The sequence below is a fragment of the Camelus ferus genome, chromosome 19, assembly GCF_009834535.1.
Source record: "Camelus ferus isolate YT-003-E chromosome 19, BCGSAC_Cfer_1.0, whole genome shotgun sequence".
Classification (NCBI taxonomy): Eukaryota; Metazoa; Chordata; class Mammalia; order Artiodactyla; family Camelidae; genus Camelus; species Camelus ferus.
In genome coordinates this window covers 33,388,827-33,414,958 of record NC_045714.1, presented here as the reverse complement: position 1 = coordinate 33,414,958, position 26,132 = coordinate 33,388,827, and the positions used below count along the sequence as shown (strand labels likewise).

General features: G+C 42.0%; 1 protein-coding gene across 7 annotated transcripts in view; it reads left to right on the top strand.

Annotated features, from left to right (window-relative positions):
- EBF4 (EBF family member 4) overlaps window positions 1–26,132 on the top strand; it is a 49,976-nt gene that overhangs the window by 8,964 nt on the left and 14,880 nt on the right. For all 7 annotated transcript variants that reach the window (XR_004313168.1, XR_004313169.1, XR_004313167.1 and 4 more), the window contains exons 3-7: window positions 1,222–1,378; window positions 1,592–1,655; window positions 1,816–1,871; window positions 3,383–3,456; window positions 4,511–4,579. Coding sequence is in view for 3 of the 7 variants with exons in the window: in XM_032461970.1 (XP_032317861.1) it covers window positions 1,222–1,378; window positions 1,592–1,655; window positions 1,816–1,871; window positions 3,383–3,456; window positions 4,511–4,579 (420 nt within the window). In the remaining 4 variants the exon portion in view is untranslated. The remainder of the gene's footprint in view (window positions 1–1,221; window positions 1,379–1,591; window positions 1,656–1,815; window positions 1,872–3,382; window positions 3,457–4,510; window positions 4,580–26,132) is intronic.

Here is a 26,132-nt window from a genome sequence, read left to right as displayed (position 1 = left end):
TGTGCCCTCCCTGCCTGCAGCATCTTCTAAGCCCTGCCTGGCTTCCGGTGGCCTTTAGTCTTGTTTCCCAAACAACGTCCCTCCACAGAAGTACTCTGTACTCAAGTAACCATGGCAGGTTAGTCAACCTTCTCTCTCCCCACTTCACTTTTTGAAATCTGTGGTCCAGTGACACTAACTCTCACATCCACAGCCATTTCTTATGCTGTTTGTTCTGCCCTTTTGCCTCCTACTCCTGTTGAGCTCCTATTCATCCCTCAAGGACCAAGGGAAAAGCCATCATCTCCGTGAAGTCTTCCCTTCACCTCTCACAGAATGAATGAGTTTTTTCTTCCTTTGCTTTTATCATTTTTTATATAGTAACGTCTTTCAGGGAGCACCCAACACTCTGTCTTGTGTTACAGCTCTCTGTATCTGTCCTCCCTCCCCTTCCAAGTATTTCATTCCAGCCCCACGTGGTGCCACGTGGCCAGTGCTTCGTATATCTTTGGGGTTCAGGGAATACTTGATGAATAGGGCTTGGTTCTTCTCCTCTTCTTGCTCTCATCCAGGCTTTGCTTCTGGGACTGCTTTCTGGCAAGGCCACAGCAGAAGATCCTCCTGCCCAAGGGAGCCAGTGGCTGTCTTTCCCAAAGCGTAGAGGCAGGTCCCTACACCTGGGGCGGGCATCCCCACCTTCAGCCATAGCCCAGGGGCCAGGCTGGGCAGACTGGCGGCCCTGAGCCAGCTGGATGTCTCTGAGAGTCTGACGGACTTCGTCATCTCCCAGGCAATGCCTCAGGCTCAAGAGCGCAGCTGTGAGCTGGGGTTCAGTGGGATATCTGTTCCCAAACTTCCCAACTGCCCCTTGAGGCCCCAAAGGGCAGTTACAAAAGCCTCTGGTCAGTAAGACGGGTCGCTTGTACGTTTGGTCTTAGAGATCAGCCTTTCAAAATGCGAGGCCCGGGGAAGAGCCCGGGAAGGACCTGGCAGAGATGCCTCCGTTGCCACGTGCTGTGCTGTTCATTCCCACGGGAGCCTGGGTGACCTCAGGGCTGAGAGGCCTCTGTCTGGAGCTGAGATGGCCCTGGCAAGGGTGGAATGGGCCCGTCCAATTTCTTGCCCAAACTCTAGACATATCAGAGCCCAGTCCCAGCCAGCCCACGCCCCGGGACAGAGGCAATGGGGTCTTTCTCCCGGGAGGGCACTGCCAGTGGTTTCCCAGCAACTCTCCTCCCACAGTGGCGTGGGCCTGGCACGAGCACATTTTGAGAAGCAGCCTCCCTCCAACCTCAGGAAATCCAACTTCTTCCACTTCGTGCTGGCCATGTATGACCGGCAGGGGCAGCCGGTGGAGGTGGAGCGCACAGCCTTCATCGACTTCGTGGAGAAGGACCGAGTGAGAGGCTCGTGGGCTCGTGGGCTGGCTGGGAAGGAACAGGGCGGGGGTGGGGAGGGCTTCAGGGATCCCCTCCCACTGGGGTAGACGATGGATCAGTGGTGGAGGAGCAGAGAAGGGGTAGTGAACAGATGGAGGGAGGGAGGAAGGTTGACGGAGGTGGCGGGAGGATCCCTGGGAGCACCGAGCATCCTCCCCACCTTGTCCCTGCAGGAGCCTGGGGCTGAAAAGACTAACAACGGGATCCATTATCGCCTCCGGCTGGTGTACAACAACGGTGAGTGAGGCCCACTGCCCACTGCCGCAGCACCATTTGACACCCCGTTGACAGGGTGTAGGGCGCCTGGCTCCATCTGGGGAGGGTGTGGAGTGTGTTCAGTCATCAGAAGCCACAGGGACTCCCCATACAGCAAGCCCTCTCCGCCTTCCCACCTTAGGACTTCGGACAGAACAGGACCTGTATGTGCGTCTCATCGACTCCATGTCCAAGCAGGTGAGGCGGCCCAGGGGATGCTCAGGCCTGTCCAGCCCCTTCTCTGACCTCCATCTCCCATGTGGTCTAAGCAAGCATGCTTGTCCCTGCCCTCAACCCTTCCATGCCCCTCATCCCCACCAGACTATCTCCCCCCGTTCTCACCACAGCCTGCAGAAGGAGGTGTGGCGTTTGCCCTATGGACTAGAAGAAGACAATATTTGTACAGGTTTTGTCTCAGGTCCTGTTGTCTAGAAGTCCAGCTTAGATGGGGATCCAGGTGCACGTGATTTATTGAGGAAAAGGGGAGAAGGTCTCAGAAGGGGAAGGAGGGAAGCAGGACAGAGCAGGGGATACTCAGCAAGGATGTGGTCTCAGCTAGATCCACAGGGAGCCCTGGAGAAGGAATAGCACTAGAGGTGTTTCCCCTTGAGGCAAAGAGGCCAGGATTCTGTCCCCTGTCCCAGTCACTGGCTGGGGACCACTCCCAAAAGTACAGTGTAACCTTTCAGACATTTTCAGGTGAAGCAGCTCCTATCTACTGAGAGCTAACACTACCAACAGCTGGGGGATGGGTGCGCTGGCCCAGTGAAGGGGACTGGGTGGGACCCCAGAGCTTCTACGGCAGACCCCCAGCACCCCTAGGGCAGCTGAAGCCCTGAGGGATTGTGCAGGGGCAGAGCCCCTAGCCTCACACTTTTCAGAGAAGTTGTGCCTGCTGGTAAGGAGCGGAGCTGAGTCTCAAGTGGGAAAACCAGGGGCCAGCAATGCAAGGTAGAGACTTGGACTTTCCCCCGCAGACATCTCCTGGCAGCCTCCGCCCATCCCCAAGGCAGAGAGAGAAATGGTGTTTTTCTAGAAAGCCTGTGGTCGCCATGGTGCAGGAGGCAGACCAGGCAGTGGCAAAGTGGGATAGCATGGGGGTCGGGTGTGGAAGGGCTTGGGGGATGTCCAGAGAGAGGGGGACCCCACAAATGAGGGATGGCTGGGAGGCCCAGAGGTTATAAAGTGGGAAGCCAGATTCGCAGGTTGGGAAGCTCACTTCCTGCTTCACGGCTGAGGAGAGGCTGGGAGACTGGTGGGAGGCTGATCCAACAGTCCAAGAGGCAGACTCCGGCCTGGCCTGAGGAGGTGATAGGGATGGGGAGAGAGGCTGAGGAGCTGGCGGGGCAGCCCAGAGGGACAGTGCTTGTGAGAACAGCGGGGCTGAGGGTGTGTCTACCCGCCTCCCCCCACCCCCGCAGCTGACCTTGGTCAAGGTCATCTGGGGACCTCCCTGGCCCCTGGGGCAGAACTGGCTCCGGAAAGAGCTGCCTGTGGACAGACAGAATCTGTAGACCTCGCCACTCTTGCCCATTCTTGGGGAAGGGTGTCCTGGTGTGGGGAGCCAGGCTCCCAGCTCCCACTTTGCCCTGCTAGCCCCCAGAGAGAGTTGTAGGGTGTCATCTTCCCTGGGGGCAGGGCCTGTCTCCCCAGCACCCAGTCTGGAGAGGAGCCTCTCTCCCACAGCCTGCATCCTTCCCCTCCCCCAGGCCATCATCTATGAGGGACAGGACAAGAACCCTGAAATGTGCCGAGTGCTGCTCACCCACGAGATCATGTGCAGGTGAGAAGGGCTGGGTCACGTGCACCTTGCCCCTTGGCCACGTCCCCGAGGATTCCCACTGGGCCCTGCCCACCAGCCACCGCCACCGCTGCCACCAGCACCCTCCCCGCCCATCCCTAGGGAAGCCTGGTGTGGGGAGGTGATTAGGTAGGAGTGAGGCCCCTGGGCACAGTGCTGGCTGAGAGGAGGGTCCTTGAGGCCCCATTAGCCTGGCCTGTTTATGTGGCTTCTGCGAGTGTTTTTGTAAGAGAGGCCTCCCGCTGCTGCTGGGAAGCTTAACTAATAAAGCTCAGGGGAGGCCTTGCTGGGGAGGTGGGGGCAGGGCTTGGGCCCCTGGATTAGCTCAGGGGCTGGAGGAGGAGACTGCTGCCTCTTAGGTGAACTTCAGGGCACCGCCTGGGCAAGTAGGGTGGAGGTGGGGAGACACAGCTCTCAGCTCCCCCTCCCCATTCCCCCAGAGCTCGGCCTTTCTAGGCAGGGGCCCCCCAGGAGATGCCGGTCAGACAGGGTCCTCCGAGGCAGATCCTCGTGCTTGGAAAAGAGAATAGTGTTCATAAATCTGGTTGGGACAGGCTGCCTTTGGGAAGGGTAGTGACCAGGAGGGGGCTTCTGGAGCGCTGATCGCATGGTATTTCTTGGTCTGGGTGCTGGTTCCACGGGTGGGTTCACTTTGTGTTAATTCACGAGCTGCCTGCTAACATATGAACTCTTTTCTGTAGGTAGAAAAAGTAGACAGTAGGTGGCTAGCAGCCTGCCCTTTCCTGGATCCTCCAGGAGCAGCATGCCTTTGGGACAAGGGTTTCCTGGCCAACCTTATCCCCAGGGCTGGCCTCTGCAGGTCCCTGTGAAAGACCCTCATCACCCTTCTCCCCCAGACCCCTGGGAGTGAGCCCCTCTGGCCCAGAGATTCCATACTCAGAGACAGGAACTCAGCATCCTCACCCGGGGGCCACACACACACACACACACACACACACACACACACACACACACGTTGTAATCTCACTCTCCTTCACCCCCTTCCCCCTTCCCTCCCTCCTCCTCTTTCCTTCAGCCGGTGCTGTGACCGGAAGAGCTGTGGCAACCGGAATGAGACACCCTCAGACCCCGTCATTATTGACAGGTACTGCCTGGGGGAGGAGGGCTGGGTCCTGCAAGGCCAGGGCGGCTGGGATCAGCCACAGAGCACAGCAGTGCCCACCCCCGTGTTGGTGGCTCTGCGTGGAGAGAACAGCCCTCTGAGTGAAGCCCCTGGTGGCACACTTTCTGGGGCCGAGCTTAGGAGTTGTGTTCCCTGATGGAAGGACCAGGACCAGGGAGGGCAGGGATAGGGGGTGGGAGAGGCTGCCAAGGCTGGAGGGGCTAGCCGAGCCTGGCAGAGAAAGTGGGGTCTAGTCCTGGTTCCACCTCCCTGACTTGACTCTCTGAATGTCCGTTTCCTTTGTTTGAAAAATGGGGAAATACTTCGCAAGTTTCAGTCATAGGATTGTCAAGATGATGCAAGTGAAAAAGCATTCTCCCACCATGATTTTAATTATTTTTTTGAATGGGAAATGCATATATAGGGTATAAAATTTGAAAGGTACCAGACAGCAAATGATGAAAAGTAAGCCTGCCTCAGCCCTATGTACAGCATACTGTACACACTCTTTTTTTCCTTACCTTTTTGTTTGTAACAATATATCTTACAGGCTATTCCCTATTGGAACACAAACCCTGCCTTATGCTTCTTTTAATGGATAAACCATTCACAAAGTGCAAAAATTCAAGAACTTTAAAAGAGCTGACAGCAAAGTGTCCCGCCTCTGCCTCTGGCCCATCCATTGCCCTCCAAATAAGCGAGCATTGTTACCCATTTCATCAGTATCCCTCCTGAGATGGTCTGTGCCAGAAAATGCAGGCTTATATTCTTTTTCTCATCTTTCTCTTTATTTTTATAAAATGGCATACTAAACATACTTTTTAAAACCTTTCTTTTTCTCTAAAAGATTATATATATATATATATATATATATATATATATATATATATATATATATACACACACACACACACACACACACACGTATATATATATCAGGGAGCTTATATCAGGACACAGTAAGTCTCCTTATTCTTTTTTTGCTATTGCAAAATATTCCATTGTATGGATGGACTATAGTTTCTTTATATAGTCTATTGCTGGACATTTTAGCTGTTTTCATTTCTCTTCAGGGGTAGAATATGCTGCCATGAATTACTTTGTCCATGTGTGAGTTTACATGAAGGATGATACAGAAGCACAATTGCTAGGTCAAAGGAGATATGCATTTCCACTTTTGATAGTTATTGCCAGGCTGCCTTCTGTAGGAATTAGACCAATTGATATTCGTTACCAGCTATGCTGAGAATGCCTGTGACCACGCTCTGGCCAATTAGTATGTTGTTTATCCATTCAACAAATAGTTTTTTAACTCCATTCCGTGCCAGGGTCTCTACTGTGTGCTGTGGATCAAGCAGTGACCAAAATAGACCAAAAAAACCTTGTGTTGATGGGCTTATGGTCTAGCAGGGGAGATAGATATAGACTAACTGAATGAATAAAATGTATAGCAAGTTAGACGGTGACAATAGCTAAGGAGAAAAAGGAAGCCATCAGGGAAGATCAGAGAGCACTTAGGAAAGGGATAGTGCAATTTCAGAGTATTTAAGGATGGTGTTGCTGAAAAGATGACATTTGAACCAAGATCTGAAGGAAGTAAAGGAGTCAGCCAAGTATGAGTCTGGGGGAAGAATGATCTTGGCAAGAGTGTACCTGTCATGTTTAAAGGACAGCAAGGAGGCCCGGATGACAGGAGTGGGGGGACAGGAGGAGACGATGTTGGGGATACACTAGGTGGGGCAGGAGGAAGATTAGACCATGAAGGGCCTCGTGGGTTGCACAGAGGCCGTGCTTGTTGGCCGTTGTAAGGACTCTGGCTTTTATTCAGGATGACATGGAAGCCACTGAGGGTCCGAGAAGGATGATATGACCTGGTTTATATTTTGACACGATTTTATCTCTAGTTCCTGTGTTGACAGGGACCTGTAGGAAGCAACAGTGGAGGGAGGTGAGATAGGAAGCCATTGCAGTTATCCAGGGGAGATGCTGGAGGCTGTGACAGAGAGGGATGTTACAGAGGAGGTGGTGAGAAGTGGTGGGATTCTGGATACACTTCATAGGCAGAACAGACAGGATGTGTTACAGAGGGGAAGACAAGGTGGCAGAGCAAGAGAAGCCAAAGAAGGATCCAAGGCTTCTGACATGAGCATCTATAAAGGATGGGCTCCTATTGACTGAGAAGGGAGAGATTTCAGGAGAAGCAGGTTTGGGAGGAGGAAGGTCAGGGCTTTGGCTTTGGATGTGTTATATTTAAAATACTTGCTAAACCTCCAGGTGGAGATGTTGAGAAGCAGCTGAAAACATGAGTGTGGATCTCAAGGGGAGGGTCCAGGATACGGAGGTAGATTTGAATGAATGAAATAACTGAGGGAACTAGTGTTGAAAGAAAATAAAAGTCCGAGAACTGCGTCCCAAGGTGTCCAGGGTTTAGAGGTCATGGAGATGTGGAACCAGCAAAGGAAGTCAGAAGCCACAGCCAGGAAAGTAAAAGGAAAATCAGGGGCGTGGAGTGTCCTGGAAGCCTCTATAGAAAACCTGTTCTGATAAACATAATGTGGTGTAGCCATACTATGCAGCATTATTTGGCCATAAAAAGGAATGAAGCACTGATACAATGTGAATGAACCTTGAAAACATACTACATGAGAAAAGTCACAAAAAACCCCATATTATATGATTCCATTTATATGAAATGTCCAGAATAGGCAAATCTATAGAGACAGAACGTAGATACGTGCTTGCTTAGGGCTGCAGGGTGTTTACTAAAGGGTGTGGCACGTTTTAGGGGGGTTTTTGTGTGTGTGTGTGGTGATAGAAATGTTTTAGAGGTGAAGGTTGTGATGGTTGTGCATGTCTGTGAGCATACTAAAAACCATCAAATTGTATACTTTAAATGAGTGAATTCAATGATTTATATGAATCGATCTCAATAGAGATGTTATTTTTTAAATGCAAAAAAATATCAAACTATTCCAAAAGGAGGCAGTTGTCAGCTGCATTGAATGCTGCTCATGGATATGAGAAAAAGACTGAGAATTAACTATTAGATTGGTGAGGTCAACAAGAGCTATTTCAGTGACTAAAGGGGCAGAATCCTGATACGGGGATGTCTAAGAGAGAACAGGAGAAGAGAGATTAGAGACAGTGGCTAGAGGAACTCTGGAGTTTCACTCTAAAGAGATCAAAGAAACAGGCTGGTGGCAGGAGCCCAGTGGAAGGCTGAGAAAAAAACATAGCTTGTTCATATGCAGATGACAAAAACCCAGGAAGAAATGGCAAAATGATGATGCAAGAGGTAGAAGGGGGAATTGCTGAAGCCACCATGTGTCCTCTAGTCAGCAAAGGGCAGGGCATCCCCTGCCCAGGTGGAGGACTGGTTTGAGCCGGGAGCCCAGATAGTTATCCACGGAAACAGCAGGGAAGACAGAACCTGGGTGTGGAAAGAGGTACATGGGAGTACCCAACAACACCCATGTACCCAACATAGGAGCTTGCCAACCTTCTTTTCTGATTGCTTTGTTTTCTCAGTGAGATGGGAGGATGAGGATGGAAAGGGTGTGAAATAGTTGTCCAGAAGAGTGAGTGGACCATGGGAATGTTCTGTGATTGCCAAGCGGCACTAAGGGCTCGCTTGGAGATTTGTGGTTATAAATTTAAAGTGAGACATTCCCCTAGCCACGCTGAGCCGCATGAGTGCGGTGGAGAACAGGTGAGTGGTTGCATGTAGCCAGAGCGAGGGGTTTGCTAGGTGACTACAGGGAAACATGAGAGAGCAAGGGAGTGACAAGTGTAAGGGCTGTTTACAAAAATGGAGCAAGAAATTTAAGCTGGGTAAGGAGAGGTGCAGGGGAGAGTAAAGAGAAGGCACGATGAATGGAACACAGGTTATGATGGAGCCAAAGAATTACTGGAGTTTAGGTACTAGACGGGGGGGGGGGGGGGCGACCTGGAGGTTAGAAGGTGGTTAGAGAGCGGGCTGTCTAAAGATAGGATTATATGGAAATTGCATTTATTGGTAATGTGTAGCCAAGGGAGACTGGAGACAAGGTCACTGGAGGAGAGAGACTCGAAGAATGAAGAAGAGAGTGTGTTGGAAGATTTACCTATATTGATACTGAAATCCAGGAATTATGATTGATTTTAATGATTTTTATAGATCCTAGAGACTGATCCTTTGTTGGGGAAATAAATATCAAGTATCTCAATGCCGCTGAACTTATCAATCTTTTCCTCCTGGATTTTATTCTGTGTTTTATTTTAGAAATCTTTCTCCATGCTGAGTCATAAAGATAGTCTCCTATATTTTCTTCTAAAGAGTTCACAGTTTTTCCTTTCACATTTAAGTTAGTAATCCCTGTGGAACTAATCTGGGGGCATGGTGTGAATTAAGATATCAATGGACTTATTTTTATTTATGAATCACTAATTATTCTGTTATCATTTATTAAATAGCTTATCCTTTCTTACTGAACTGCGGTACCATCTATGTCCTAAATAGATTTTCCTTCTATTTGCGGATCTGTTTCTAGACTCTTTGTTTTATTCCCTTGATCTATTTGATAATCTCTATGCTAACGTGACATTGTTTGAATCACTACAACTTAATAACTGATATAGACAAGTGTATAGGGCAAGCCTCCCCTCTTCTCTTGTTCATCAGGGGAGCACTGGCTATTTGGCCTTGTGTGTTTCCATAGAATTTTAGAATCCACCTATAAAGCTCCATTCAAACAAACACACGCACATCTTTGGGGGTTTTGATTAATATTACAATTAACTTATACATCAATTTGGAGGAGAATTCACATCTTTATGCTACTGAGTCTTCATCCATGAATACAATTTATCTCTCCATTTAGGTAGATCTTCTTTAATGACTTTCAATAAAAGTTTATAATTTTCTCAATAAAGGCCACCTACACTTGTTGTTTTCATTCATTCAATAAGTATTTATTCAGCATCTACTATGTACCAAGCACTGTTCTAGGTTCTAGAGATGCCACAATAAACAAAGCGGACAAGAATATCCATACTCATGGAGGGAGAAGAAACTGGGGAGTGGGCAATAAACAGTAATTATAAGTATGTTAGAAAAAATAAGTATGTTAGAAGATGATAAGTGGAATGAAAACAAATATATATACAGGGAAACATGAGAGAGCAAGCGTGGAAAGTGTAAGGGGTGTTTATATATATATATAACTGGGACATTATGCTGTAGACCAGAAATTGACACATTGTAACAGACTATTCTTAAATTGAAAATAAATAAAATGCTTATTCTCTGCACACTTGCAGGGGGTAAAAAAAGATGATAGGTGGAAAATACAGAGAAAAATAAAACTGATAAGAAATTTGGGGGTGGAGAAGGTGTGATTTTAAATGGAGTGGTCACAGTAGGCCAAAATAAGAAGGTGGAGTTTAAGGAAGGACTTGAAGAGGTGAGGGGATGAACCATTTGGTTGATCAACTATAGCTTATTTCTAGGTACAATTTATATTTGTTATTGTAAATTATATCTTTTGTTATGTCTTCTTTTTGTTGAGATAGAGAAATGCAATTGATATTTGCATGTAGATCTTTGTCTTTGGATTCGTTGTTTTTTTTTTTTTCCCCTGTAGATGCAGACATCTTATGTAAACAGTGACTTTTATTTTTCCTAGCCAATCTTTATGTATTTTCTTTCTTTTTCTCACTTTACTGCACTGACTAGAACCTCAAGTTCAGCCTTGAGAATATAAACAGTGGTAATGGGCAGTCTTGTCTTGTTCTTTATTTTAAGGAAGTGTTTCCAGTGTTTCACCATTAAAAGTGTTGCTGACTATAACTATTTGGTAGCTATACTTCATCAGGTTAAAAACAGTTGGTATGAGAGGTTTTTATTTTTTTGTTTCTTTTTCACGGACAGATATTGAATTTCCCATGTTGCTTTTTTCTACATGCATTGCATTGATTGTATGGCTTTTCTCCTTTAAACTGTAATGCACTGAATTTCATTAATGGATTTTCTTTAATACTGAACTACTCCTGGCATAAACCTAACTTGATGATGATTTACTATCTTCTTTATATGCTTCAGGGTTTGCTTTGTTAATATTTAGGATTTTTGCATTTATATTCAACACTGATTGGCTTGTAATTTTCTTTTCTTACGATATGTTCGTATGATTCTGACAATCAGCGGTATACTGACCTCAAACAATTAGATGGGGCATGTTCTTTCTTTTACTATTTGCTGAATGAGTTTGTATGAGTTTGCAATAATTTGTTCCTTGAAGATTTCTTATAATTTGCTTTTAGTTTATGGGGTTGATGAAGAGAGGATTTTTAAGCCATTTATTTAAATTTTAATGGTCATAAGACTATTCAGGCCTTTCTGTTTTGGTGAGTTACATTTTTTTAAGGAATTTGTACACTGTACCTAAGTTTGCAAATTTGTTTCCATAACGTTGTTCATAATGTTCTCTTATCTTTTTGGTCTCTGCTGTATCTTTAGCTGTGAACCTTTTCCATTCCTGATATTAACTGTGTCATATCTTTTTCTTTGATGAGTTTTGCCAGCAATTTTTCACTTTTACTAGTCTTTCCTAAAAACTGTCAGCTTTATCAGTCCTTTTCTGATGTTTTGCATTACATTAATTCTGCATTTATCTTCATTATCTCCCTTCTTAGTTCTTTGGGTTTATTTTGTTGTTCTTTTCTCATTTCTTAAGTTGGATGTTTAGTTCATTAATTGTTGACCTTCTTCTTTACTAATATAATCATTTAAGGCTATGTCATTTCCTTAAAATACTGCTTTTCCTGTACCTCACATTATTATATGTCACGTTTTCATTATCACTCGGTTCCAAGGATTGTTAAATTTCCATTATGATTTCTCTTTCAATACATGGGCTGTTTAGAAGTGTGTTTCCTTATTCTTTACCTGTAAATTAACTTTATGAGGTATAATTGATATATGATAAAATATGCGTAAAGTATACAATTAGAAACGTTTTGACATATGTATACACTGACGAAATTATCACCACAGTTGAGATAGTGAAGGTTTTCTTCATCCCTGAAAGTTTTCTCATGCCCCCTGGACTCTCCCCCTCCCTCCCCTTATCTCCATCCTCAGGCAAATGTTGATCTACTTTGTGTCATGGGAGATTTGTTTGCATTTTCTAGAGTTTTGTATAAGTGGAATTATACCATGTGTGCCTTTTTTGTCTAGCTTCTTTAGCTCAGTATAATTTTTTTCATTTCATCCATGTTGTTGTGTTTATCAACAGTTCATTTCTTTTTATAGCCGAGTATATTCCTTTGTATGACTATAGCAAATGTGTTTGTGTCTTCATCTCTTGATAGACATTTGGATTGTTTCCAGTTTTTGTCTAGTACAAATAAAGTCTTATAAACATTTATATACAAGCCCTTGTATGAGCAAGTGCAAAAAATAATTAGGAGTGGAATGGTTGGATCATATGGTAAGTGTATGCTTCGTAAGTAATTGCCTATTTTCCAAAGTGGTCGGACCATTTCACATTTCCCACCAGCAGTGTATGAGAGTTGTAGTTCCTCTACATTCTCATCAGCACGAGAATGATCTATGCTTTTAATTTTAGCCATTCTATTAGGTGTGCAGTGGTATCTCACTGTGGTTTTAATTTGCACATCCCTAATGACTAGTGATGTTGAATATCTTTTCATGTGTTTATTTGCCATCCATGTTTTCTTGGGTGAAGTGTCTTCTCAAATTTTCCACCTTCACCCCCTCCTTTTTATTGGTTTTTTTTTTTTATTACTGAGTTGTGAGAATTCTTTAACATTGTGAATAAAAATCAGATAAATATTTTGCAAAAAATTTTCCCAGTCAGTGGCTTGTCTTTTCATTCTCATAACTGTTTTTTGAAGAACACAAGTTTCTAATTTTGATAAAGTCCAATTTATAAATTTTTTCTTTTGTGTATTGTGCTTTTGGTGTCATAGCTAAAAATATCTTTACCTACCCCAAGGTCACAGAAAATTTCCCCTTTCTTCTACAAGTTTTGTATTTTTAAGATTTATATTTATGTGTAGGATCCACTTTGAGTTAATTTTGTACATGAAAGAGAAATATGGATTCAAGGCGTTTTGTTTTGCGATACATACATATTCACCTGTTCCAGCATTATTTCTTTTGAACTTTGTACAAAATCAGTTGTTTATATATGTGTGTGATTATTTCTGGACTCTTTATTCTGTTCCATTGATTCTTTGGTCTAGCTTTTATGCCAGTACCACACTGTTTCAATTATTGTTGCTTTATAGTAATTCTTGAAATCAGGTAATATAGGTCCTCCAACTTTGTTTCTTCTTTTTCTTTGCAATTCCATATGAATTTGAGCTAGTCAATTTCCGACAAGCCCATTGAGATATTGATTGGGATCACTTTGAATCTATAGATCAATTTGGGAAACTTGATATCTTAACAATATTGAGTCTTCCGACAGATGACCAAGGTAAATCTCTCCATCTAAATCTTTATTTAGAGTTTCCTCAATCTCTTTCATCAGTATTTTGTAGTTTTTAGAGTACAGATCTTTCACATCGTTTGTTCAGATTTACCCTTTAGAACTTCTTTATTTTGATGCTATTGCAAATGCTATTTTAAATTTCAGTTTCCAATTATTTGTTTCTGGTATATATAAACATGAATTTTTGTATAACTGATCCTGTAGCCTGCAGCCTTGCTAAAGTCACTTATTAGTTCTAGTAGCTTTTTAAAGAGTCCATCAGATTATCTTTATAGACAATCATGTCGTCTGCAAATAAAGACACTTTTCATTTATTCCTTTCCAATTGGGATGTCTTTTATTTATTTTTCTTGCCTGGATATACTGGCTAGACCTTCCAGTAGTACAATGTTAAATAGTAGTAATGGCGAAGATGGACATCTGCCTTGTTCCTGATCTTAGGTGGAAAGTACCCAGTCTTTCACCATTACGTATATATGTATTTATGTATGTATGTATGTGTGTGTAGCTATAAGTCTTTCATAGGTGCCTTTTATCAGGTTGAGGAAATTCTCTACTATTTTTAGTTACTGAGAGTTTTGATTTAACATCCAGAAATGGATATTAGATTTTGTCAAGGGTTTTTTCTGCATCTAGTAAGATGATCATTTTTTTTTAAGTTTAATTTTATGAATTACATCAGTTGGTTTCCTGAGGTTAAACTAACCCTACATTTCCCAGGTAAACCTCACTTGGTCATGGTGTAATATCTTTTTTATATATTGTTGGACCAATGATAAACTTTTGTTTAGAGTTTTTTCATTTATATTCATAATGAATATTTGTCTCTAGTTTTCTTGTAACTTTTTTGTCAGGTTTTGGTATCAGGTATGCTGATATAATGACCTCATAGAATGAGTTGGGAGGTAGCTCCAATTCTTCAATTTTTTAGAAGCATTTGTGTGGAATTGTTATTAGTTCTTCCTTAAATGCTTGGTAGAATTCACCAGTGAAGCCATCTGAGCCTGGACTTTCTTTGTGGCAAGTATTTTAACTGTAATTTCAATATCTCTAATAGATTATTCTATTATCTACTTTTTCTAGAATGAACTTCGGTAATTTGTATTTTTCAAAGAATTTGTCCATTTCTTATAAGTTGTTGAATTTGTTGGCATAAAATTGTTCATAATATTTTCTATCCATTTAATATCTCTAGAATCTGTAGTGATGTCACCACTCCTATTTCTGATGTTGGTAAATTATGTCTTCTCTCTCTTTTTTTCCTGATCATTTTGGCTACAGGTTTATGCCTTTTATTGACCTTCTAAAAGAACCCATTGGTTTCATTGATTTTCTCTATTGCTTATCTGTTTCCTATTTTGATATTTATTAGTTCTTTTTTTCTGCTTAGTTTGAGTTTAATTTCCTCTCCTTTTTCTACTTTCCTAGAGTGGAAGCTGAGGTCATTGATTTAAGACCTTTCCTTCATCTAAAACAGAATTTTAGTACTATACATTTCTCCCTGAGTACTACTTTAGGGTCATACCACAAGTTGTGATATGTTGTGTTTTCATTTCTACTTAATTAAAAATACTTTCTAATTTCCCTTTTGAGTTTTTTAACCCATGTACTATTTAGTTTCAAAAATTGGGGTATTCTTTTAGGATCTTTCCATTTTTGATTTCTAATTTAATTCAATTGTTATCAGAGAACACATATTTTGTATGACTTGAATACTTTTGAATTTATTGAGACTTGTTTTATGGCCCAGAAAATAGCCTAACTTGGTAACAATGTTTTGCATGACTTGGGAAGAATGTGTATTCTGTTGTTGTTGGATGGAATGTTCTATAAATATCAAACAAGTCGAGTTAGTTGATAAGTGTTGTTTGAGTCTAGTATATCCTGACTGATTTTCTGCCTATTTTTTCTCTCACTGAGACTAAGGTACTAGAATGACCAACTGTTATTGTGGATTTGTCTGTTTCTCCAAATTGAGGCTCTATCAGTCTTGCTTCACATTATTTGAAAAACTGTTACTAGGTACATAGATATATGGGATTATTATGTCCTCTTGTTTAATTGGCCCCTCTCTTATGAATTCATGAAATCTACTTTGATAATAATATTGTCATTCCAGCTTTCTTTTGACAATTATTAGCATGATAAATCTTTTCTACTGTTTTACTTTCAAGGCATTTCTTATACACAGCATATAGTTGTCTTTTTTTAAAATCTGATCTGATCATCTCTTCCTTTTAATTGACATATTTAGACCACTTACATTTAATGTGATTATTAATATGATTAGGTTTGACATTTTCTTTCTATTTGTTCTGTCTCTTTTTTGTTCTTCCTTTTTTCCACTTTCAGATTATTCAGGGGTTTTTTTTTATTATTATTCCATTTTATCTCATTTTTGGCTTATTAACAAACCTGTTTTGTTACTTTAGTAATTGCTTTAGGATTTAAAATACACATCTTTAACTTATTGCAATCTACCTCCAGTTATACCACTTCATGCTATTATTATGAATGTAATTTTTATATATTTTATATAATACAGAGTACATTATTTTCATTTAAACAATTATTTTTAAAGAGATTTAAATTATATGAAAAACATGTTATATATTTATCCATATAGTTACTATTTCTAGTGCTCTTCATTCTTTTCCATAGATCTAGATTTCCATCTGGTGTTATTGTTCTTATGCCTGAAGGGCATCCTTTAAAATGTCTTATATTCTTTGAAAGATATTTTCACTGAGTATAGAATTATAGGTTGACAGTATTTTTTATTGTTATTTTTGTTGTTAATGTTGTTTTAAGATGTTGTTCCACTGTCTTTTCTCTGCATTCCCAATAAGGAATCTGATACTGTTGTTATCTTTTTCCTCTGTACCTACCATTTCTTTTTATCTTTGGCTGCTTTTAAATTTTTTCTGTTATTCATTTTTAGCAACTTGATTATGATGTGCTTTGGGGTAGTTTTCTTTGTGTTTCTTGTGCTTGGAGTTCATTGATCTTTTTGGATCTAGGAGTTTACAGTTTTTGTTATGTTTGGAAAGTTTTTTTTACCATTATTTCTTCAAAAAATTTTTTGACCCTCCTCCTTTGGGGACTCCAGGTACCCAGATATTAAAATGCTTGAGATTATCCTGCAGCTCACTGAATCCCTTCATTTTCTTGGATTTTTTTTTTTTCTGTTTTTTATTTTGGATAGTTTTTGCTGCTGTGCCTTCAAGTTCATTAATCTTCTCTTCTGAAATGTTTCATCTGTTGTTAATCCCTTCTAATATATTTTTCATCTCAGGCATTGTAGTTTTCATGTCTACAAGTTCGATTTGTATCTTTTTGATATCTTCCATGTCTCTGCTTGAATTTTTGAACATGCCAAATACAATTATAATAACTCTTTTAATGTCCTTTTCTGGTAATTCTAACATCTGTGTCTATTCCATGTCAGTTTCACTTGAATGGTTATTCTCCTCATTTGGGACCTTTTTATGTGGGTGTATGCATGTTGGCATGCCTGGTAATTTGTGATTGGATATCAGACATTGTGAATTTTTCCTTATCGTGTGGTGGATATTTTTGTATTCCTGTAAATCTTTGTTCTGCGATGCAATTAAATTACTTGGAAATAGTTTGATCTTTTTGAGTCTTGCTTTTACAATTTATTAGATGGGTTTGCAGCAATACTCAATCTGGAACTCATTTTTCCCCACTTCTAAAGTAAGTTATTCCTGAGTACTCTACCCATTGTCCTGTGGATTATGAGTTTTTTTCAGTCTAGCTAGTAGAAACAGGCATTATTCCCATCTCTATGCGAGCACCGACTGTTTCATTCATTCCTTTTGAGTGATTCTTTCCTTGGCATTGGTTAGTTTCCTCCAAGGGGACCCTTTGCAAGTTTCTGGTTTCTCTTTCTATGCACTTCTCTCATTTGTGAGACTCTCCTATGAGTCTAGCTACTGTGATCTCCCTGGATTCTCAATTCCATCTCCTCAACACTAGGAGTTTGTTGTGCTCTGTCTCAGTTCCCTGTGCCTATGCTGAAGCCTGGAATCTCTCAAAGCAGTCTGCTGGGACATCTGTCAAATCTACCTCATCTATTTCCCATCTTTCAGAGGTCACTGTTCTTTGTTATCTAATGTCTCAGAAAATGTTGCTTTGTGTATTTTGTCTGGTTTGTTTTGTTTTCCGACCACAGATAAATGTGGTCTCTGTTACTCTATCTTGGCTAGAAGCAGAAGTGTGTTTCTTAATTTCCAAACATGTCATACTTTCCTAGTTATTTTTGTTACTAATTTCTAACTTAATTGTGAGTTTAAGTGGATCTACCATTTTATATATGCTCGTTATATCAGGATTGTTAATTGTGTTGTTCAGATCTGTCTTTATTTATCTTTGTCTGCTTGACCTATTAAAAACTGAGAAATGAGGTTATAATCTTCAACATGAACTTTCAGCTTACCTTTTTAGGTTTAATCAATGATATCCCACATAGATAAGCTAAAAGTTCATGTGAAAGATTAATATATAATTATGTATTATATATATTATTGACTATTTCATTATGTATGGACAAGTTTTAAAATCTTATAGCTTCCTCCTGAATTGAACCTTTTATCAATATTGATCCTTTATTTGTAATAATATTTTTGCTTTAAAGTTATTTTATCTGATATTATTTAGAGGCTCTCTCAAGTTACTTTTGGTTATATTTGCCTCATATGCCTTTTTCCATCCTTTTATTTTCAACCGTAATGTGTCCTTATGTTTCAGATATTTCTCTTTTATCAGTATATTGCTGGATTAATTTTTTTAATCTAGTCTATTTTTAACTGGCAATTTAGCTCATTTGCTTTCTTGAGATTATTTATTTTAGCTATTTTCTACCATCTTGCTTTATGCTTTCTGTTTGTTCCACTTCTACATTTCTTTGTTTTTCTTCTTACTATTTAAAAAATTACTATTTAAAAAATTGTTTTATATAGTGTATTTCTTTTTTTAACATTTTTTATTGATTTATAATCATTTTACAATGTTGTGTCAAATTCCAGTATAGAGCACAATTTTTCAGTTATCCATGAACATGTATATATTCATTGTCACATTTTTTTCTCTGTGAGCTACCATAAGATCTTGTATATATTTCCCTGTGCTATACAGTATAATCTTGTTTATCTATTCTACAATTTTGAAATCCCAGTCTATTTCTTCCCACCCCCCGCCCCCTTGGCATATAGTGTATTTCTTATTCAATTTTTTCTCATTACTGGCTTAGAAGTTTATTTTCTTCATTTCTATACTTTTAGTTATTACTCTTGAAATTTACAGTGTAGTCTTAACAAAGTCATAATTCCTTTCCCATTTATTTTAGAATCTTTGACAGTGGTATACTGGAGCTGGCTCATACTGATTTACACAAACTAATTGTTAGCATCTTTTCTCAACCCTGTATTTAGTGACATCACATTGGTTGCTTGAAATCAGCCATGGTGGAAATCAACAAACATTATAAATCAGAAGGCTTTCCCTCTCTGGAATTGGTTGTTAAAACATTTACCAGCACACCACTGATCTTAGACCATTCTGTTACCCCTGCCCCATTTATAAGCCATGTAGTACAGATTTTTAATTGCTTTAAAATTCTACACATTGTTATTATTCTTTTTGTTACATATGAACAATTTTTCTTTAGATTTACTAAGTTTTTTGCTCTACTTTTTCTTCTTTTATCTCACAACTTCTTCTGGGGTCATTTTCTCTCTTTCTGAAGAACATCTTTTAGGATTTTGTACTTTAGTGAAGGTCTGTGGTGGTAAACAGCATACTCACTTTTGTTTTGCTATTAATGTCTTTATATCACTCTCTTTCTTGAAAGATGGTTTTCTTAGCAACACAATTCTAGATTGATAATTATTTTCTATTTAGCACTTTTAAAATGTTTCCATTATTGCTGTTGAAAAGCACAGCACAGTCGGCACTCTATTGTGGGTAAACTGTTTCCCCTCTCCAGCTGTGTATAAGAACATCTCTTTGTCTTTGGAGTTCTTCAGTTCCATTCTGTATGTATTCTGCAGTTTCATTCTGTGTGTAGTTCTGGATTTTTTAAAAATCCTGCTTAGTATTTGCTGACCTACTTGTATCTATGGATTTATATCTTTTATCACAGCTGGATAACGTTAGCCTTTGTCTAACGTTACATCTCATTCATTTTCTCTCTTTTCTTCTTCTGGCACTCCAAATGACACCCCATTTTGGACTTTTATTCTATCCTCCATATATCCTAAATAACTTTATATTTCTAACCTATTTTTCTCTTCATACTACATTTTGGGTAATTATTTTTATTCATATTCCAGTTCACTAATTCTCTCTTTAGCTGTATCTAAGCTATTGTTTAATTCATCCAATGAATAACTTCTAATTTTGGTGATTTTATTTTTCATTTATAAAAGTTTTACTTAGCTTCTTTTCAGACAACTTGGGTGGTCGCTTGTTGCTTACTCATTTTTTAAAATTAACTTTATATTTCTTTAAAGTTGTTTTGCTTATTTGACATTTTGTATTTGGTAAGTGCAATACCTGAAGTCCTTGGGGTTCTAAATCTGTTGTTCATTATTTCTGCTGACTCTCATTCATGAGGCTAGTTTCTTGATTTGGTATTTTTGTTGTTGTGGTGTAGTGATCATTTTAGCTCATATTTTATTGAATCAAATCAGGTCCGAAATGGGATATACTTTCCTCTGGAAGGATCTGTGTTTGATTCTAACAAGAACAGGAAGTACTACCCACCTGGGACCTTTTTGGGTTCCTCCAGGGCCCTCCTCTGAGGTGTCTCTGTTCTCCCTCCCCATGTTTATATTAGTGTTTGTCATAGTACAGCCTTACTATTTGTGTTAGCTTATAATTCATGGCTCTCACTCAGATTTTAACTCACTTGTTTTAGTTTTTAATATCCTTGGAGATTTTCCTTATTTTTTAGATAAAAGCTCAGGATCTAGTTGTAAGGAAGTCACTTCAAGATATGTAGTCTGCCATAATGCTGGAGGAGGAAGTCATCCATTTGGAATTTACTTTGGTGAAAGGTAGGAAATAAGGGTTCATCTATATCTTTTTCTGATAGCTGCTAGTTGTCCCAAGAGTGATTATTGAATAATCCATTTTCCCCCACCAATTGTAAATATCACGCATGATGCAGTCTAAATGTAATAGTGTGTATTTCTGGACTTCCCATCCTATTTCATTATACCTGCCATCTCTTTATTGACATGGAAATATGATGCTGTTTTAATTTGTGAAGATTTCTAACATGTTTTAGTACCTGGTAGATCTAGTACTCCCTCCCCATTTGTCTTATATTTTCCCAACTATTCTTAATTATATTTTTCATATTAACTTTACAATTAGATTGTTTAGGTCACCAAAAAATTACTTCCTGATGTCATTTTTTAAATTATGGTGAAAAATACATAATATAAAATTTGCCATCTTTACTATTTTTAAATGTACAGTTCAGTAGTGTTTAGTATATTCACATTGTTGTGCAATAGGTCTCCAGAACGTTTTCCTCTGGCAAACCTGAAACTCTATACCCATTAGACAACAACTCCCCATTTTCCCCTTCCCTCATCCTGACAGCCACCGTTCTACTTTCTGTTTCTATGAATTTGGCTACTTTAGATACCTCATATAAGTAGAATCATACAATTTTTATCTTTTTTTGTAACTAGCTTATTTTTACTTAGCATAATGTTCGTCCACATTGCAGCATGTAACAGGATTTCCTCCCTTTATGAGTCTGTATAATATTCCATTATATATATAATATTCCATTATGTATGTGTCTGTGTATGTGTGTGTGTGTGTGTATAGTTTGTTTTGCTATTCCTCCCTTACTGCCTCTCGTGTTAAAGGTTCAGCATGTGTGTTGGGGCATACCTTCAGTTGCTCCAGCAATTTACAACTTTGCCTTAACCTTTACTTCCTGCTTGTACAGGGATTCAGGGTCAGCCAGAGAAGAGAGACTAGGGCCTTCAGAGATCTTTCCTGTACGTGCGCTCTTCCCTGCACGTACACATGGCCTTCTAGATATCCAGGAACATATAAGAGCTTTTCAGTGCCCCCTATGAACATCTTATTCCCACTTTTTTCTTAAAAATTTTTGGCCAGACTCTTGTTTTCTCCAAACAATATCATTGCCTCAAGCAACAGCAGTGTTAAACAATTGCCACTTGTTTTCAGCAAACACCCTGAGGACAGGGCATTTCCCACTAAGAGAACTCTGAGTCAGGTCAAGTAACAAGTCCTGCCAAGTGGGCTGTCAGGGAGCTGCCAGACAAATCACATAGTGACATTTGCCTGGGAATACAGCTTGTTGAGAAGCTCCAAACTCAATCTGTCCCTTCTAGTGGCTACTGGGCAGCCTAGTTTTCACAACTACCATGGTTGCAAAGACTATTGCACAGCTAGGGAGAAGGGGATGGGAACAGGACAAATAAAAATACTGCAGAGCTCTCTGTTCTTACTAAGATTCAACCATTTTTCTTGAATAAATATTCCTTGGATTGTTGCAAACCTTTTGTTAATTTTCAGAGTTCTGAAAAAGTTGATTTTGACAGTTTTTGCCTGTTGTTCCTATTGCTGTGTGGAGAAATGGATTTTTAAAGATCCTTGCTCTGCATTTCTCAAAGCTCTATCCCTGAAATTGATATTTTTTAATCTAGGTACAGAATTTTACATTGTTCTCTGTTAAAAATGATATAGGGGCTTCGGCACAGCATTCATCCCGTCACAGTAATCTTGAATCAGTGAGCACCTGCTGTGGGGCAAGCACTATGATAGATGCTTGGGAAAAGAGAAAGAAGTTTAAACAATAATTCCTGCCCTCTGAAAGCTTACAGAGCAGTTGAGGAGACAAAACACAATTGCATAAGCCTTTACATAATGATAAAAGGAACTAGAGGACAACGTAAGGCTTTAAGACAACACTGTGCAAAAGAACTTTCTATAATGATAGAAGTGTTGTGTGCTGACCAATATGCTAGTCAATAGCCACATGTACCTATTGGTCACTTGAAATGTAGCTACTGTGACTAATGACTTGAATTTTAAATTTAATTTTAATTAATTCAAACTTCAATAACCCCGTGTGGCTACCTTATTGGATATCACAGCTCTAAGACTAAATATTTACGTGATAGGCCAGGATGACTGTGGTATAGAAGTGGGTAGGGAAGACCCCCTGCCATGGGAGGCCCACAGCCCTCCCCCTCTGGCTCCTGTGGGCTGTAGATACTATGGGCTATGGATACTCTCTGGCATGTAGTTGTGTCTGGTGCACAGTGGATATTGTACAGTGACACTGTTGAAATAGGTGGTGTCTGCCACCTGGCAGAGGTAAGCTCTAGTCTCCCCTGTTGTGGGCAATTAGATGCCAAGCCTCGGTCAGACACAACCTGACAAATGCAATTTGATGAGAAGGGGTTGTGGGAGCTGCAAAGAATCAGCTCTCCTTCCTAGCCCAACGGTCAATGCAATGTTCACTGTTTTTCTCCGCAGCCACCAAACAAGTTCACAGAGGCATCCATCTCCTTCCATGCTTTTCACTAGGGTCTCTGTTTCCACACCGATGCTGCTTCTGTCTAGGGCCCATTCTGACAATTCCTCTTAGGGAACTGAGTTCCTAGGACCTCCCTGCTGGGTCAGTGCTGAAGCGGGACTGAGATTTTCCCTCTTGCCTGCAGAATGAACTTCATTTCCTTCCCCACTCTACCCCTTTCAGAGTGGGGAGCATTTGAGGGAAGGAGAAGCAGAAGGGGTTCATGAGAGATTCCCTCATGTGCCCTTGGGATCCTGTGGGCTGGGATGCCAGTCACAAGGACGAGGATCCCCCAAATTACCCTTCATTCAGAGCAAGGACTTACGGGAAGACATCTGGGCAGCTGAGGCCAAGCTCCCAGTCAGAGTGGCCCCGTGCTGAGGCAGGAGTGGAGCTGTGGTCAATGTCCCCAAAGGATATTGAAGGAAAGAAGGAGTGCAGACATGAGCAGACCTGGGGACTGTCAGAGGTGGAGTGGGAGGTGGCTAGTGAGTAAACTGTCTGCAATTTGATGATAAATTCTTTCCCTAAAGGGCTATTCAGTGTTGAGGGACTCACACCAACCCGGACTGTCTCGCTGCCTTCGTCATATGACTTGAAACGCAGTCTCACCTCCCTCAGCTTCAGTCTCCTCATTTGTAAAATGGAGCTAACTCTGGGATGCTATAAAGTTAGGTAAGATGCATTTATGCAGGGCCAGCATAGTGCTTGCTGCAGTATTATTTCATCCTCCACCCACCCTCACCCCAAATGATCACCTTTGAGGGTAAGTACAGCTGAGCCTAGACAGTAGCAAGGAAGTTCAGTTGGAGCCAAGGAAGGGCTTCCTGACTCTGACCACAGTCGGATGAGCAGGAGAGGAGTGTGAGCCTCTGCCAGAGCCCTGCAGGGTCTGAGCTGGGAATGGGTCCTTCTCTGAGTAGGTTGGGAGCAACACTCAGCCTTCTGTCTGTTCTCTCTGCCTTGGGTCTCTTGGCACATTGTGGAAGGTGCCAAGCCTTGCCAACTCCCACCTCTTCCTCACGTGATTTACAACCAGGGAGTGCCGGGGCCTCTGGCTTCAGAGGCTGACTCACCCACCCAAGGCCAGAGGAACACACAACTTCTTCTTCCTTCAGTCTCCGGACCCTCACCTTCCCCTTTACATCCCCAAATCACTCACAAGCACACCAGCCTTCCCTATGGCTTCCATCTGCCCATCCATCCCCCAGTCCCCCAGCCCTCCTATTTTTTCTCAGTCCCACATCCTCTTCTGTTCTTCCCCTGAAATCCAGTATTCTGCATTCAGAGGAACTGCCCAGGGCTGAGGAAACACGTAGGGGATGTGTGTTTATTTGTGTGTCCACGCATGGACAAAGAGGCTTCATGCTCAGGTGACCCGCCCTCCAACCTGTCCCCTCCAACCTGTCCCTGAAGCACCACATGGGGTGCCCAGGGCCTCCCATCAGCATCCTCTTCGTCCCCCTTCCCCTCCCCTCAGGCCCCATTAGGACAAAGTGGAGACACCACCACTCATGGGCAGCTGGGGGCCCCTTAGCTGTCTCTCCACCTCCTCTCCCGCTCTCCTCAGGCCCCATGCCCAGCCCCGAGGTTTGGAGAGCCTAGTAAGTGCCCTATCAACATGTTAATCAAATTACTTAGGAGCTAAAATTGACGCTGTTCATTAATTATACAAGATTATGCTAATTGTGCATGCAAATGCATGCAGGGGAACAGAAGGTGTTCAGGCGCATGGTGGGCCATTAGCATAGAGGATGGGGTGTGGGTGCATTGGCATGCTAATGTATGCGCCCCAGCTATTTATAGTCCCCCAGCCCATCTGCACTGCAGCCACCTCTGCCCCACGTGGGGATCATGGTGGGGAGGCCAGGTCCAGGCCTGGCAGGTGGCTATGGCCCTGGGGATGCTCAGCCTTGGCTGCGGCCCCAGGCCACGACCAGGAAGTAGCATGGGCCACCACCACTGGGGCTACCGCCATTGGGGCCACCCCCATTTGGGCTTGGACTATCACACCAGCCTCCTCATTCGCCTTTCTCTGGCCTGGGCCCTTTGGTGCCTAACTTTCCCTGGAAGCAAACTGACTCTTCAAAATGGCACAGTCAATAAGGGACCCTCTGCTGACTCTCCATCACCCACAGGATCCAAATCCTGCATGATTTGGTGCCCACTTCCTGAGGCCCTCGTCCATAGCTGCCCTCCTCGGTCTTGTCAGGCACCACTGGGCACCAAGCATGCCACCTACCCTTGGCAGGACTGTTATTCCCTTTGCATGGAGGGCCCCTGCCTCTTACTTCTCTGTGAGGAAAAGTGCCCTGGGTCCTCCAAGACCCCAAATGCCCATGATCACATGCAACTTCTAGGAACCCTTCCACCCCTCCCAGGCAGAGTGGCTGCTGCACATTGCACTTGGCAAGTTATCCTGCCAGGCCCACCATTCTATCTTCTGGCTGTACTTTGAGTTTCTCTCTTTCCTGCTGGATTGTAAGTTCCTTAAGATCTTGTTCACCTCTAGATTCCACTGCTTGACACATGGAAGGTGCTTAATACATCTTTTTTAATGGTTGTATTGAGGGAATGAGGGGTCCAGCAATTTGCATCCTCCTCTGTCCTTGAGCTGGGATCAGGGAGCAGCTGACAGCTGAAAACTGCGGAGAGCACGGACCCTGCCCCAGATGTTCCATTTTCAGAGGCTCATGAGCCCAAAGCCCAGGTCTTTGGGGTGAAAATTAGTGGAGGGCCCCCTCCCCCATTTCCCCATCCCAGGCTTCAGTGTCAGCTTGGCACTGGAAATAAATGTCTAGCTTTACTCTACCCCTTGCTGTCAATCTGTTTTCTCTCCCAAAGCCTTCACAGGACACTTGTTTTGAACGCCTGTCCCAACCCATGTATCTTTTGCATCACTTCCTCCTTCTAGGTCTGCACTTTGTCTGATATGGTAGCCAAGAGCCTCGTGTGACTATTTAATTTTTAATATTGAAAATTTAGTTTCTCAGTCACACTAGCCCCATTTCAAGTGCTCAGTATGGTTAGTGGATATCATTTTTGGAAAAGTTCTGTCAGACAGCTTTATAACCTAGATATCCTTGCTCCTGGCAGTCCTGTAGCTTCAGGCGCCGTTGGGCTCAGTCCAGCCTTTTCAGGTCTTAACAGCTTTCTTTTTGTAAGTGCAGACATAATTTCAGCTCTCAGTAAGTATCTCACAGGGATGTAGTGAGGGAAAAGCTGGTAGAAAAGTTCTCTACCTTGATTTCTTAGGATGAGATTCCTAGAAGCAGAGCTGGAGATGGAGAGTCTTGTGAAAGTGATTTATGGGAGGAGAGCTCTGGGGAGAAAAGGAGTGGGGGGCAGGACCGGGCAGGAGAAGGAGCTTAGCGAGGAGATAGTCTCAGCTGAAATCTAGCATCAGCCTGCTCCTGTGGGGAGTGCTGAGTGTGAATAGCGCTAA